The sequence below is a fragment of the Sceloporus undulatus genome, chromosome 3 (assembly GCF_019175285.1).
Source record: "Sceloporus undulatus isolate JIND9_A2432 ecotype Alabama chromosome 3, SceUnd_v1.1, whole genome shotgun sequence".
Lineage (NCBI taxonomy): Eukaryota > Metazoa > Chordata > Lepidosauria > Squamata > Phrynosomatidae > Sceloporus > Sceloporus undulatus.
Window position 1 is genome coordinate 169,258,427 of NC_056524.1, and position 15,676 is coordinate 169,274,102.

Sequence of the window (15,676 nt, forward strand, 5' to 3'; positions counted from 1 at the left end):
TATTAATTTGTTATTTAATGTTGTTATTAATTTTAGGATTGATTTATGATTCATTTATTATGATGTTATTAGTTATTATTAATTTATTATTAGCTTTATTATTGTTATTTTATTAATTTTATAATTGTTATTGATTATTATTAATTATCATTTTAATATGATTTATTATTAAATTTATTTTATAATTATTTATTATTATTAACAATTGTTATTATTATATAATTATTATTATTGTATTATTATAATTTTATTTATTACTATTAATTGTTATCATTGCATTATTATAATTTTATTTATTACTATTAATTGTTATTGTCGTATTATTATAATTTTATTATTATTATTATTAATTGCTATTATTTATTTTAAAATTGTTATTGTTATTGTTGTTGCTATATTATAATTGTTATTAATTGTTGTTGTAGTATTATTATTATTTGTTATTAATTGATTAATTTATGTATTATTATTATTATTATTATTATTATTAAATCATTAATATTAATCCACTGCTTTTAGGTGGGGAACGAGAGAAAACAAAAGGACTCCCTATAACTGCAGCTGAGGAGGCGAGAGAGAGCCAGGGAGGAGGCGGAGGAGGAGGGTTGTCCTGTCTGTGGGCGGGAAAAGCCGTCCCTCCTTCTTCCTCCAGTCCTTCCAGGCTCCAGAGCCAGGGAGGCTAGCAGCAGCAGCAGCAGCAGCAGAGCCTGGCTCTCCTTCCCAGTAGGGGCGGCAGGTGGCTCCAGTCCCTTCCTAGCCTTGCCCTCTCTCTCTCTCTCCCGGCCGGGATGGCGGTGCCTGAGGCTCCTCCTGGCCGCCCCCGCCGCCGCCGCCGCCGCTGCTCGGTGGAGCTGGCCCCCGGCTCCTTGGCCCTGGTGCTGCGCCGCCTGAAGGAAGAAGGAGGAGGAGGAGGAGGAGAGGAAGGCGGGGAGCAGGAGGAGGAAGGAGAGCGGGTCTTGGGCGCCTTCCTGAGGGCCAACGCCGCCTGCCGCCCCCGGGGCTGGGAGGGCGCGGGGCAGGTGCGGCTGCAGGGCTGGCTCCGGGGAGGCGTCCTCCTCCTCCAGGGGAACCCCGACGCCCTCACGGCCCTCCGAGGGGCATGGCTCCGCAGGGCGCTCCGGGCCCCACCGGGATTCCGCATCAGCGCCCTCGGTGAGTCCCCTCCAGGATCCCCAGGAACACTCCCCCCCCATGGATGCCCCCTCCTCCTCCTCCTCCTGACAGGAGGAATGCTACTACTACTACTACCACTACTATTGCTAAATGACAAAGAATAATAAATATCAGCAACACCGACCAATAATAACAATTAATAATAAACAATAATAACAAGCAACACTAATATCCCAGAGGAATGCTTGCCCATAGAGAAGCCATACTTGCCCATAGGGAACCATTGGGGAATGCTTGCTCCCAGGGAGAGAACTGAAAGACATAGCCCTGTTAGTCTGTGGAAGCCTACAAAGGCTCTTCTCATGCTGCCCATTTCCTTCCTCCAGTGAGTCTCCAAGGGGCTACAAGAGCTCTCTGCTTCTCAATAGAGAATCATTGGGAAATGCTTGCCCAATGGTTCTCTATGGGCAGATAGTCCCTTAGGATTCCCTATCCTTAAGTGTCCCCCAGTGATTCTTTATGGGCAAGTATGGTTTCCCTATGAGCAAGTGCTGTCCTTTGCCCTACATCTCAAGATGCCTTCTCCTCCTTTTGTGGGCATGATATCCAACAGGGCAACCAGACGTCCTCCTTTTCCAGGGCATGTCCTCCATCTCAACTGTCTGTCCAGGAGGCATTCCAGAATGTCCTCCATTTGGAGCCTGCCTTAGAGGCATGAGGTTACAATTAGACAGAGGAGCTTTTGTTTTGCAGTGTCCACATGGGGGTCTCTTTGAAAAGTTTGGGGACTCCTTGGTCTGCCAAACACTGTCCTTCACCCATCCACCAGCTGGCTGTTTGGCTCCTCTGTGTGTGCCCCTGTGTTTGTGTTTGTTGTTTCCTTTCAAGATAGTTGCCCTAAGGCAAACCTATCACAGGGTTTCTTGGCAAGTTGTTGTTGTTGTTAACTGCCCTTGAGTCAACCTCAACTCATGGTGACCCTGCGGAGGATGCACCCCCAAGAGCCCCTGTCCTCCGGTGCTCTCTATAGATTTTGGCCCAGGGTTTCTCTAACTGAGTCTATCCATCCGGTGTGCTGTCTTCTTCTCTTTCTACTACCTTCTACTGTTCCTTAATGCTTAATCTCCAAACAGGTGCAGAAGTAATAGAAGAGCCCTTGAGCACATGCAGAGTGCCTTTCCTTTCTTCCACTGGGCAGCTGACAGCTGGCATCCTTCCTTGCTTCTCTAATATTAACAGACTGAATTTGAGTCTTGGGCCCTCTTGATTTGAATGTAAACCTGCAGTCCTTTACCTCCTTCTTTGAATGTTAAGCCTTACACAAAGACTTAAGCACCCATTTGCTTTCCTCATGGGTGCAAGATTGAGCGTGTTTTAATCTCTTTGGATTGCTTTACAATGCAAAATGCAAGTAATGCAAAGTAACATTACAATGCAACAGGGACGTAGCCAAGGGGGGGGGTTCTTAGGGTCTGGACCCTCCCTTCCATTAGAAAAATGAATGGTGTGTGTTGCTGTGCTGCCGCACCCAAGCCCCATTATAATGGTGGCACTTAGTCCGGACCCCCCCTTCCCAAAATCCTAGCTACGTCCCTGAATGCAAAGTAATATTGCTAGAACTTGGGAAAGTTACTTTTTTGCCATGCTGGGTGAGGGATCCTGGGCATTATTCTTGAAATATAACTTCTCCAGCCTCTGCGTTTAACTGCTGAAGAGTTACCAATGTGGGCCCTATAGGTGATGTCCATCATCCCTCCCACTGCCTATGCTGGCTAGGGTTGATGGGAGCTGCAGTTCAACAACATCCATCCTCAATGATTTCAGGCTCCCCCCCCCCCTTTGTCAAGTATATGACAGAGCAAGTGAGCTGTTACTGCTTATGAGACCAACTTGTCTATTAAATCCTTTTTTAAGTAGTGGGATTTAGCATCTGGAGTAATATGCATTCTTTGTTAGGCGAAGGGGACTGAAGCCCCATCCTCCAGTGTTTGCTGTGGGCTGGGGGTGCCCCCTTGACTTTTATCTCTTCATTGCTCCTCCTGAGGGTGCCTTGTGACAACCCCATTGTTTGTGGGGAGATGGAGGGATAGGGAGAAGGTAAACAAGGATTTGTTATATAATGTAGATGCTCCAAAGGTTAATCTTTTCCCCCTTTTATTGGCTGTGTTGGGCTGGTGAGCATGCTGCTTTTTAATTGAAAAAGAGGCCAGGGCTTTTATTTCAGAGAGAAATAATCTCCTCTCTGGGAAGCCAAATACCCTCTGAGTAAACAACTTGCTTTTTTTCCTTCCTTAGGGGGAAAAAGAGACCTTGGAGGAGAATGAAGCTGCTTAGATTAACCACTGGGATGTTAGTAGTCTTTGTGGTGCTTTCAGCCCAAGTAGAGTTCCTATGCATTTTTTCCGCCTTAAACTCAGACACCTCAATATTTATTTTTCTGTGTTTTCATTTTGTTGAATATTAATCTGTTGCAAAATGAACAGCTTGTGTGGAGTTGGTGACACCTGTGTGTAGAGTCAAGCTAGTGTGGTAACAAAAACATTACCATTTCCATAAAGGTAGACGTTTTCTGTGGCGTAGTTTCCTTAGTGTATTCTTTTTATGTGAAAGCCAACCCATAAGGGAAATAGCCACAAAAGCAGCCTTCTAGAAACACTGCTGTACATTTTCACTTAACAACTATCTTCTTGATCCTGCAATTGGATCCATATGGGAGACTTGTACGTCCGCACCAACCGTTGTTGTAGTTAACTGTTGAGTAATACAATTCAGTCAGTGTTAGCTGGTCTGGAATTTCATGCAAGAAGGTATGGAAATAGTTTCGTATTCGAGTGCTGGGAATACATTAAGAAATCGATTTCAAAGTTCTTTGTAGAAACTTCCCTGAAATAGCTAAAAGCTTTATTTTGCATGATGACTGCTTTACCATATAGACCCAGCTCATTTTCATTTTTCAGTTTGTACGGACTAAGCAGAATTTGAGAAAGTTACTTTTAAAAATTACAGCTCATGGAATCCTGCAACCAACATTTAAGCAATTTTGGAAAGAGCAGACCAAAAAGTAGGGTTTTCCCCCCTGTGTTCTGCGACAGAGTTTCTTTATATCATTACAAGGTCTTTACTATTTTTGTATTCCTGACCTCCAAATGAAATAGGGGAGGTGAGAGCTCACTTTTGACAAGGTTAAGAGTCAGATTAAGAGTAGTAGAATCCCCAGTAAACAATAACTGAAGGAATCTTCTAAAAGGGCAGTGATCTAAGAAGAATGCTTAGAAAAAGTAGCACAAGCCTATAAAGCAGTGGTTCCCAACCTGTGGGTCGGGACCCCTTCGGGGGTCGAACAACCCTTTCACAGGGGTCGCCTAAGACAATTGGAAAACACATATTTGCATGTGGCAATGAAAATAATTGTATGGTTGGGGGTCACCACAACATGAGGAACTGTATTAAAGGGTCACAGCATTAGGAAGGTTGAGAACCACTGCTATAAAGCCAGTGTAAGGGCTATGTGAGCCGGTGGTTAACCAGTTTGCAGATTTGGGTCTGCCGCTGAATCCCTGAAAAGGGATGGCAAGAAGGCAGCATAGATGTATATCAGGGACAAACAGGTGAACCATGCTCCCCACTTGAATTTTGTCCATTCGAAGCCCTTCTTTTTAACTGTCTTTCCTTCCGCTGAAGGTTATGTCTAGCCACTTGTTGCTGACCTTTTTGTAAGCCGAGATACCAAATTCTGACCTATCATTGACTGTGGTGTGCCACTGGAAAGTCCCAGTAGCCCACTGAGAGGTTATTTCTTATTAATGTACATTGGTTACTGTCAAAGGTCATTGGGTAACCAACAAGCCACTGCTGACAGTGTGAACTCGCGAGCAAGTCCATGGAAGTCTATGTGACAAATGGAAAAGTATACAGTTGGATTATCACCATACTCCTAATGCTGATGCTGCTAAAACTTTCCTGCTAAACAGGATGGGTAGAATAAGGAGGAAGGCTGAACAGGCATACAATGACTTGTAAAAAAAAAAGGAGCTTCTTTGTCAAAGGCTTTGTTAACAGAGGTATGTCTGTGTATGGTCACTTAGCCATTGATAGCCCCATTTTCATTAGTTTGTCTAGTTCCCTTTTAATGATGTAAAAGTGGTTGGCCATTGCCTCATCTTGTGAAAAAGAAATTCCAGTATACAGTTGCACTATACATTCACTGTGTACACTGTGTAAAAGAAGGACTTCGTTTTCTCTGTCCTGAATTTCCTACAGTGTAGTTTCACTGGGTTACTCTTGGTTTGGGTATTAATGAGAGGGAGAAAGAATGGGTTGACATTTTTATCAAGCTGCCTGCCAAAACCCACAAATCCCTTTGCTGGTCTGTCACCACAAGTTCAGACAGCAAAACAAAGTGAACAAAAGAATATCTAGGATACTGAGTTTTCTAGCCACCAGGGCAGAGGAGGTTCTGTGTGCAAAAAGGTACGGGCTCATGTTTATAATAGGTTGTTGTTATATGTCTTCAAGTCAACTCTGATTTATGGCAACTCTATTATGGGGTTTTCTTGACAAGACTTATTCAGAGGAAATTTGCCATTGCCTTTCTCTGAGGCTGAGAGAGAGTAACTTGCTCAAGGTCACCCAGTGGGTTTCTGTGGCTGAGTGGGGATTCAAATGCTAGCATCCTGCTCCAACACTCAAACCCGATGTGTGTCTATATTGTGTATAAGTTCTTATCTGTAACTGTCTTTAACTAATATTTATTAATGTTAATATTAATGTGTTTGCTGATACTACTGAAGTGTTTTTACCTTCCAGGGTTCTGGACTGGCCAAATCAGAATCTACTTTGAGTAGCTTGGCTCCTTCCAGTGATTAGAGAAACATTTCTTGTCCCTAAGGGGGAAAATGTATATTCTAGAGTCAAGGTGTATAAAAATATACCTTTAAAATTACCATACAGCTGAGCTGTTCCTCTTGCCTTACTTGTATGTGCTTGTGAATATTGTTGCAAGATAGTGCAATGCAATAGTTAGTGTCAGAGTGGTACTTGGGAGATCCAGGTTCTAATCCCTGTTTATTCATTGAACTCTGTTGCTTTGGGCCAGTCACTCTCTTTCAGACTGACTTACTTTACAAAGCTGTCGTCAGGATAACATAAGGAGGAGGGGGAGTGTGATGTATCCTTCCTTGAGCTCTTTAAAGGATGGGTGGGATGACAATAATAATAACAACAACAGCTACTATTACTACTACTCTTCTAAATGGCCAAGTTTCTTGAATGATGGTGGTGGATTAGAAAAAAAATAACATATTTGCTTCTCTGATATATGTCATTAATCAATGCACATTTTATTACTACACTGATAGTTTCAAAAACCATGTCTGTAACAAATTACAGTTGGATTCCTGAACTATCTAGAGGTTATCCTGAACAGGCACAGAGGAAGCTTTGGAGCTTGAATTCCAGTTTGCTGATTATCATGGATCATTTCTGACACGGTAGTGTGGCAATCTATAGAGGGAGAAGCATTGTGCATTGCAGTTAATCATTAAGACACATGCTAGTTGTATTTCAATTTACTGGCTTGCTTGAGCCTGCAGATCTGACGTGTATACATATGATGACAAAATGGCTACTCTTGTAAGGCAGTAATTATTAACACTTGTACAGGAAATGTTTGGACCATAAATTTCGTACAGAAGGGAAGGCTAATAGCTGCTCACCCAGTGAGAGTTCTCTCTGGGTCTTTCCAGATGACGGCATGGCCTCGCTTGCTGTTTTATTCTTCGCAGCAACATCTTGATCCTTTGCCCATAGTTCAGTATTTTGGCCTACATTATGTCTTGGGGAAGAGAGGTGAAGCTTGAGAAAGCTACTTTTTGGTTTATATCTCTTTAGAGGCTGCATCTACACTACAGAATTAATGCAGTTTGACTCTGCTTTAACTGGCACGGCTCAGTGCTATGGAATCCTGGGATTTGTAATTTGTTTTGAGATTAGAGCTCTCAAACAGAGAAGGATAATATCTCACAAAACCACAAATCCTAGAATTCCATAGCATTAAGCCATGGCAATTAAAGTGGTGTCAAAATGCATTATTTCTGCAATGCAAATGCAGCCAGAATTTCCCATGCTAACAAGAACAAACTTTTCCATGGTCTCAGGCCTAATCACACTACAAAAAGCAAAAAATCTGCAAGTGCAATTGTGTGTATGTGCCTTCAAGTTGCCTATTCACTTATGGCAACCCCATGCATTTCATAGAATTTTCTTAGGCAAGGAATCCTCAGAGGTGGTTTTACCAGGTCCTTTTTCTGAAATATAGCCAGTGAATACTTAGTATTTGTTGATGGTCTCCCATTCGAGTACTAACCAGAGCTAACACCCTGTTTAGCTTCCAAGATCAGCCAGGATCTGGTGCCTTTAGGGTACAATTCCACTTTATTTGCTATAGTTTCATCCTATAGAGTCCTGAGGTTTAGAGTCTGATGAGGCACTGGAGTGCTCTGGCTATGAACTCTAAATGCCCATCCCTCAAATGCTAATCCCAAGATTTCATAGAAAGGAATCATGGTAGTTAAAGTGAAATAATAACATTATAATTGCGTACAGTATGCCTTTCCCATACACGGGGATTTGGTTCCAGAGGCTCCTGCAGATGAGAAAAAATGTGCATGCTGAAGCTTGATAATATTATCTTAAAAGAATTCTAGCAGGCATGACTGTTTGTGCTCATACGAAAGACTGGATGGATGAGAGAATAAAGGGGTCAGCGCTTCCAGGGAAGATTACGCTCTTACCTTTCACCAAGGATGGTTCATTTTTGTAAAGTAACAGTATAGTACTGACATTGACTTGTGGATAAGTTGACTCAAGATCGAAATTTTTGACCTAAATTTTTAGACTTATACATGATTACGGTACAGTATATGCAGTAGGTAATTTTTGCGCATAGTTAATATTCCAACACATTGTGTAAGCCAAGTGAAAAGGCATTTCTCAGCTCTTCAGTTTGGAAAATGTTGAACTTTGAGGACTCAAGAAGACTAATAGTAGAACTATATAATTCCCTCCTCTTTTTCTGGCCCAGTAAGCCATCTCCTTCTTTGACATCTGTTCCCTTAGTGTTTTTTCCTCTCCCTGTGATGTTTTTCATTCCTCACTCATTCCATAAAAATGTCTACTTGCCTGTTGAACACATTCATGTGACTTACTTTTGTGGCTTTACCTTGTAACGTGTTCCATATGTTTGCTGGCTTTGGGTGAAATGGTTTCAATTTAAACCTTGTGGTTCCTTCCCACTCACCCCCACCTCAAAATCTCCTAAGGGCAAGAACAAGGCCGGTGTTATGTATGAACTCCAGGGTCACAGCCTCCTCCCCATGACTTCTCTACCTCATGTTCTGATTACTGAGCCCAAATAATCCTTCTTTCCTTCCTTCCTTCCACTGTTGCTGGATATCATTTTCTAGGTATTTTATACTGACTGCTAAAGTTTGTCAGCCTATATTCTTGCCAGTCCTCTGGAGAATGTTGATAGTAGTTTTCTCCAAAATGAGTGATCTCTTTCAATTACTGACAGTAGCTTGAAATATATCAGTGCCATGGCATCTTCTTGAAAGGCTTTAGGCTTCATTTTCTTGTCCTGCTGCACTTCTCTTCTCTAGTCCTATTGAAAGCAAGAGGTGATTTAGTATGATCACTGAGAACACAGTGCTTCCCAGACAAGGCTTTTGTGGTGCAACCACCATGCCTTATTCATTGAAGTTTACAATTGGTTAAAAACTACCCATACTTCCTGTTGTAACTCTTGTGTTTTGCTGCCACCTTTTCTTGGCATGGGGGGGGGTGTAAGGAGAGAAAGATGGACTTGTTGCATAAAGCCTTTTGTTTGGTAATACTTGGAGGTACCCATTGTATACAAATGATTCCCCCAGATGTACACATGCCTTTAGGAGGAACTTCCTGACAGTAAGGTCTGTTCGACAGTGGAACACACTCCCTTGGAGTGTAGTGGTCTCTCCTTCCTTAGAGGTCTTTAAACAGAGGCTGGATGGCCATCTGTCGAGGATGCTTTGATTTAGATTTCCTGCATGGCAGGGGGTTGGACTGGATGGCCCTTGTGGTCTCTTCCAACTCTTTGATTCTATGATTCTTTGATTAGAGGGTTCATCTCATATGCATAAGTATAATCTCCGTGACAAAGTCCGTAGTTTAACGTTGAAGAATGAAACAATAAGAAATAGAAAGCCATCTTCTTTTGAGTCAGACCATCTAGCACACGGGCCACATGCAGCCCTAGGGCCATTTTTTGGCTTCCAAGGGCCCCCGGAGGTCAAAATAACATTTTGCTCCATAATCCCCCAAAATGGGCTCTGCAGGTGTGGAAAGCATTTCTACCACATTTGGAGAGCCCTCTGGGTCTCTCAAGGCTCAAAAATACATTACCTCTTCTCTTAAAAGTTTAAGATTTAAATTCAAAGTGTTTTCAAAAATTTAAGTTTAGGTATTTGGATTTATGGGATTCTATTGGTATCAATCCCTTTTGGGATTGAAGATATATTGTGTGTAAATATGTACCTTCAAATCACCTGTTGACTTATGGAGACCCCATGAATTTCATAGGGTTTTCTTAGGCAAAGAATACTCAGAGGTGGTTTTGCCAGTTCCCTCCTCTGAAATATATAGCTTATAGCACCTGGTATGCATTGACCATCCAAGTTCTAACCAGAGCTGACTCTGCTTAGCTTCCAAGATCAGACAGGATCTGTAGACCCTCATTAACGATAAAGGTTTCCCCTTTGATGTGGTTGTCTAGTCGTGTCAAACTGTAGGGGGTGGTGATCATCTCCATTACTGAGCCATGAGAGCCAACGTTGTTAAAGACGATTCTGTGGTCATGTGGCCAACATGACTAAATGCCAAGACACATGAAACGCTATTACCTTCCCACAAAAGTGGTACCTATTGATCTACTTGCACCTTTACATGCTTTCGCATTTTTAGGTTGGCAGAAGCTAGGACTAGTGATGGGAGCTCACTCACTCTGTCATGCGGCACTTGGGTCTCGAACTGCCAACCTGCTGACCTTGTGGTTATCAGAGTAGGGGCTTAGCCACTAAGCCACCTATCCCTCATTACTGGACAGTAAATGATGGTTGTGTGGGTATCTAGTCAGAGTTGTCATGGAAACTTCTGATGTGCTAGATTGCCTTTTTATCCTGAGTGGAAGAGAAGAACAGATAAGAGGGAGGCAACCTTCTTCTGTTATGTGTAGATTGCAGGGATACAAACACATAGAGACTAGCATCCTGTTAGTTAGTCCCAACTAGAGTAGACCTATTTAGTTAATTGTTGAATGATGAGTCAGCATAGAGATAAATTCCATTGACAGAATGGGTCTACTCTAGTCAGCAATAACAGATTTAGTTTGGAGTATGAAAGCCTGTTTTGAAAACTGCTACCACAATTCTGAGTCTGAATTCCTAGCAATACAGATGAAGGAGACCCTGATTCTTACCACAGGCAAAGCTTTTTTTAATTTCAGAGCCTTTTTCATTTTTCTAGTGGGTTGCCATAACTTTGAAAAGACTTGACGGTGCACAAGAACAACAAATGTGCTCCCAAGAGCCAGCATGGTGTAGTGGTTTGAGTGTTGGACCATGACTTTGGAGACCAAGGTTTGATTCCCAACTTGGCTATGAAACCCACTGGATGACCTTGGGCAAGTCACACTCTCTCAGCCTCAGAGGAAGACAATGGCAAATCTCCTCTAAACAGATATTGCTAAGAAAACTCCTTGATAGGTTTGTGCTAGGACTGCCATTAGTTGGAAACAGCATGAAGGAACACGACAACAACAATGGGCTCCCACACTCCCAGAAAGAAGGTCTTATAGAATGCCTTTCTGGCTGCAGTGCCTTGTTTCTCATTTAATGCCACTTCTGAGGGCCTTCCTAACTTTCAGGAATAGATTTACATGAAGCATGAGACACAAGATGGGGAGGAGTACCTGAAAAACCTCAGTACAAAGTCCTTTCCATCCTTACCACAGCTTTTGGGAGAATGTTTCCACAGTCATGCACAAGATCACTGCTTATTTCTTTGCTCTTCTCCAAACAAGAGCTAAGGAAAGTTTAATCTACGTAGTTAAGAATTAACCACTTTTTAATAATTGCTGGCCTTGAAATCAAATGTTATCCACAGAGCATAAGAATTAAATGGTAGAAAATTAGCAGACACAAGCTAATGATCTTGTAATTACTACTTGCTTTGAATTATTGATTTTAGATTGTATTTGTGATATATTAGATCTTGTAACTGAGAACAGAAAATTCTGCGAAACCCTAGAGCTATACATAGCAACCCACTTTTCCAGAAATTAATTGTAATGCTAATATTTTTAGAAAACATTTTCAGAGGTATAGTCAAATCCTATGTTGGTCTGTTGCGGTGAAAACAACAAAGAGTTTGTGGCAGCTTAAAGGCTCTTTGGTATTGTTTTGTTTTGCTGAAACAATGATCCATCCAACAGAGTGGATGGCCCTCAGTGAAACCTCATAGCAACTAAAACTTTTTAATCTTTAAGATGTCACAAGATGCTTTGATATTTTTATAGTTGTTTTTTTAACTTCCAGCTTAACACAAAATTTGACAGTACTGTAGCTGAATTTTAAATATAGTGAGTGTTTTAAAAAATGATGTTGATATTATTAAAATAATGGAATATTTGAACCAAATAATGGAGAATAAGGGACATGTATTTAGGATGCACACATAAGACTGGGTAAGGAAATAAAAATCTGTATCATCATATTAAATGTTTGTCATAGAGGGTATCTTGTTGGCATGCTGAAATGAAAGTAAAATATGAGCTTTGTAAGCAGCATGCCTGACTTTTGCTTAAGCACCAAAATATTCATGAATCTTGCACTAGCCACTTATTTTGTGGTGACACAATGCACCTCAGCCAGTGACATTGCATAAAATGGATGAGGGGTGGCAACTCAGCAGGAGGTATATTCATGTGCTGCTTGGATTCCTTTCATGACTGCTGTTTTTCATCTCAGTTTCATATTTTGATCCCATCTGGCAAACAAATATAGGTTTCAGACATTTTCTAGGTCCTATAGCATGATTATATGGGATGCCTCTAACAGGAGATTTCTAGAGAGGACCAGGAATCTCCATGTAGGGCTAAGAAAGATTCCTGCCTGAAACACTGGAGAGCTGCTGTCATTAGATATGACAGTACCAAGCTAGATGGGTCAATAGTCTGCTTCAGTTTATTGGGGCTTTTTATGTACAACAAGACTTCTCTGAATGCTATTAGCCTTGCTAGGCTGCAACTCCCATTACTGTAGTTTCAGGGAACCACTGGTGCAGGGGTGGTGGTTCTGATGCATACAGGAGAAAACAGGGACAGTACTAACACCAACACGTTAACAGTGTGTTGTCAAGTTATACAGCTTGTTACAAGCACAGACATAGTAATGCTGTTGATAACAACCTGATCATTGCAAGGGATTACACATAATGCAAACAATTTCATTTCCAATTAGCATAACAAGCTCTGAGTGTTGATGTACTATTTCAGGCTTTTTTGTTTGTTTTGGTTTTAAACCCCTTCCTCCATCTCCATTCCCAGATGTTGTCTGGCATAGTTTCTATCTCTGTTATCTTTCTCTCATTTATGATGATTGGATACATATTCTTTTTACTTTTAATAACTAAATGCTCATCACACTTTTATTAGTTGCGGATAAAAATATATCTTATATTTAGGAATTGTGAACTGGACTTTTTCTTTTCAAAGTAGTTGGTACATCTAAACTGGGGGGAAAATCGGGGGGATCTTGGGATTTAAGGATTCAGTTTCTGTATTATCTGAACTTGAATATTCTGGTTATTTTTTGTCAATTCCCATATTGTGTTCATACTGTTCTCCTGCCCTAATAGTTATCTAAAGCCTTAGGTCTGCATCCAAATTCCATTTTAATAGACCCACTAAATAAAATGGAGCTTTGTAAGCCAGTCTTACATGTCTTCCACTGATTTAATAGGTCTATTTTAGTTGGCGCTGACAATTGGATATAGAACTTAGGTCCTAAGATTTCATTTTTACTAATTTGTCAATTGAAATAATAGGATGTCATTGTTACTAGGGAGGAGCAAATGTATCTCTAATCCAAACCACTGGAACTTCTTTTCAACATACTCCAGGTCCCCACATTTCACAAGTGTTGTCCACGTGTTTTTACGGCTATCTTCTCGTCATACAGGCTGTACATTTGCATTATCTTGGGTACTGAGAGTAAGCAATTGGTCTTGTCCTCTCTCTCAAGGGCAATATTTCCACCTTAGGAGCTTTCTTGGGCTTGTCAATATCTGTGGAAGCACAGGGGGAAGTATCTGCTATACTTATTTGGCTCAGGTTACTCACGTTCTATCGTTATGCAGACAAATTTATTGTAACGTATGGTGTGTATTGTAACTTAATGGTGTCTACCTATGAAAACAGAGATCTGATAAAAATGCACCTACCCAGATGTTGGCAAGGACAGGTTGATCAGAACAATTTACACAAATAATGCCACAATTTTGCACTCATTGCAGGGGTATTCCCAATTTCAAGTGCTGATAATTAACATTTGAATGGTTTGAGATTAGGGTTTATTTTTCTGGAGGGCAACCTTCAACCATACTTGGAGATCCACTTTGGATGCCCTGCTTGCATGCTTGCTAGTGAGAGCAATTGGGCTGGCAGACATGAGGGACGTGATGTGTTCAGCTGTGACTCTATATTTGTATAATTTTATCCCTGCTTTAATATATCCAGACCTATCATTTCAGGCTGTCAGATATGTTCTGAAGGCCTATTTGTTTAGAATCACTTTCTTTTAAACATTAGGCACTGTTTTAAATTAGTTTTACATTGTTTGGCAGTATTTTAATGAATATTAAGCTTATTGTGCTGGACTGTTTATTGTTGTCATGCTCTACTCTTCCATAGCTTCACTCTATTTTAAAATCTTTTAAATGCTTTTGATTTGACTGTGTTTCTTACATATTTTGGAAGCTATGCCTGAGATCCTATACACTTTTAGTGTAGTATAAATATATGCCAGTTTAGTTATGATGTGTATAACTTTGCCAAAGCAGTTGTGCAATGAGCACCAAGGCTTTCAGCTTATTTATCATTTATACAATAGTGGAGTAGCTACCATACACTATCAAAAGCAAGAAAGTCAAGTCAAATTTTCTTTGCAGCAAGCCAATGGCCATTGCAATTTTAACAAGTACAGTACGCACCAACAAACATTACCACATTAAAGCATACTAAGGCTGATATTAAAACAGTCAAATATGATAAATATATCTCTGGTACTGAAGCTGAAGGGCTTTGGCATAGATATAGAACCTTTTAATCCATTTAACATGATCAACACAAAGGCATACTAATACCAATACTGAAACAATTGTACATCACCAATGTATCTCTGGTACTGAAACCAAAATCCTTAGCAAACATATACAATCACTGAATTTAATTAAAAATGAAATTATACAATTTAAAGTTTAGGACTTGAGTACAGCATTTACTTTAACATTTTGTGATTGTTAGTGCAACCCACTTCTTGACAGTGTAGTTTAGCCATAGCAGAAAATTCATGTATGTGTAATAAGGATGATACACATTTCAGCTCAGTCTTTGGCAGATTGAACAAATTCTCCCAGTAACCACAGCTTGGTTGCTTGTCATTTATTCTTAACAAATACAGACTGTCATTTCTTCATAGACCTAATAGCATTTAAAATAACATGCATTAAAACATTTTAAAACAGATTACCAGAACTAATCTCTCTATAAATTAGTGTAAGCTCATCCTTCCCAACCTGTTCTCTCTAGATATGTTGTGTGTGTGTGTATAAGCTAAATTGGTGTGTGTGTGTGTGTGTGTGTGTATAAGCTAAATAAGCTACCTTTATGGTTTCAATAGTTTTAGAACCTTTCAAAAACCATATTGCTTAGGCCCAAAATAGACAACATGTTATGAAACTGAGGAATAGAGGTTTTGTGCAAGTGCTTTAAATTGAAATCAAACTTTTTTCCTGTGTGCTGCTTTCCCAGTCTAAATCTGCTTGCTTGGTTTTTGCCCCATTTACAGACAGCAATGTCTGAAAGCTTTAGTCTTGTACAAACATAATTGTGGATATACTCTACACTACAGAAAGAGCTGCAAGCTGCTGTACTTTGTGCCCCGTCAGCACATGTATTGTAGTTATAGCCATCTTGAGAAATAGGAAAGAAATGAAAACAGAAACTATATATACTCTATATACCGGTACTTATGTAGGTCAAAAATTGATCCCGAAAACCTAAGTGGATTTATCCAAGGGTCAATGTTAAGTACTGTACCTTAACTCTTCTTTAAAATAAGGAACCTCCCCTGGTGAAAAGCAAGAGTATAATCTAACCTGGAGTACCGACCCCCTTCTATTCACTTATCCATTCAGCCTTAAGAGTAAGCACAAAGAGTTATGTTTGCTGGAATTTTGTAAGTTCGTTGAC

The 15,676-nt window shown here is 40.5% G+C and overlaps 1 protein-coding gene across 1 annotated transcript in view; it reads left to right on the top strand.

Annotated features, from left to right (window-relative positions):
- The first annotated feature begins 690 nt into the window (after positions 1 to 690).
- The window catches only part of STOX1 (storkhead box 1), a 31,139-nt gene continuing 16,153 nt past the window's right edge, over positions 691 to 15,676 (top strand). Inside the window, exon 1 of the mRNA XM_042460728.1 lies at positions 691 to 1,152. Coding sequence (XP_042316662.1) covers positions 789 to 1,152 — 364 coding nt within the window. The 5' untranslated portion in view covers positions 691 to 788. The remainder of the gene's footprint in view (positions 1,153 to 15,676) is intronic.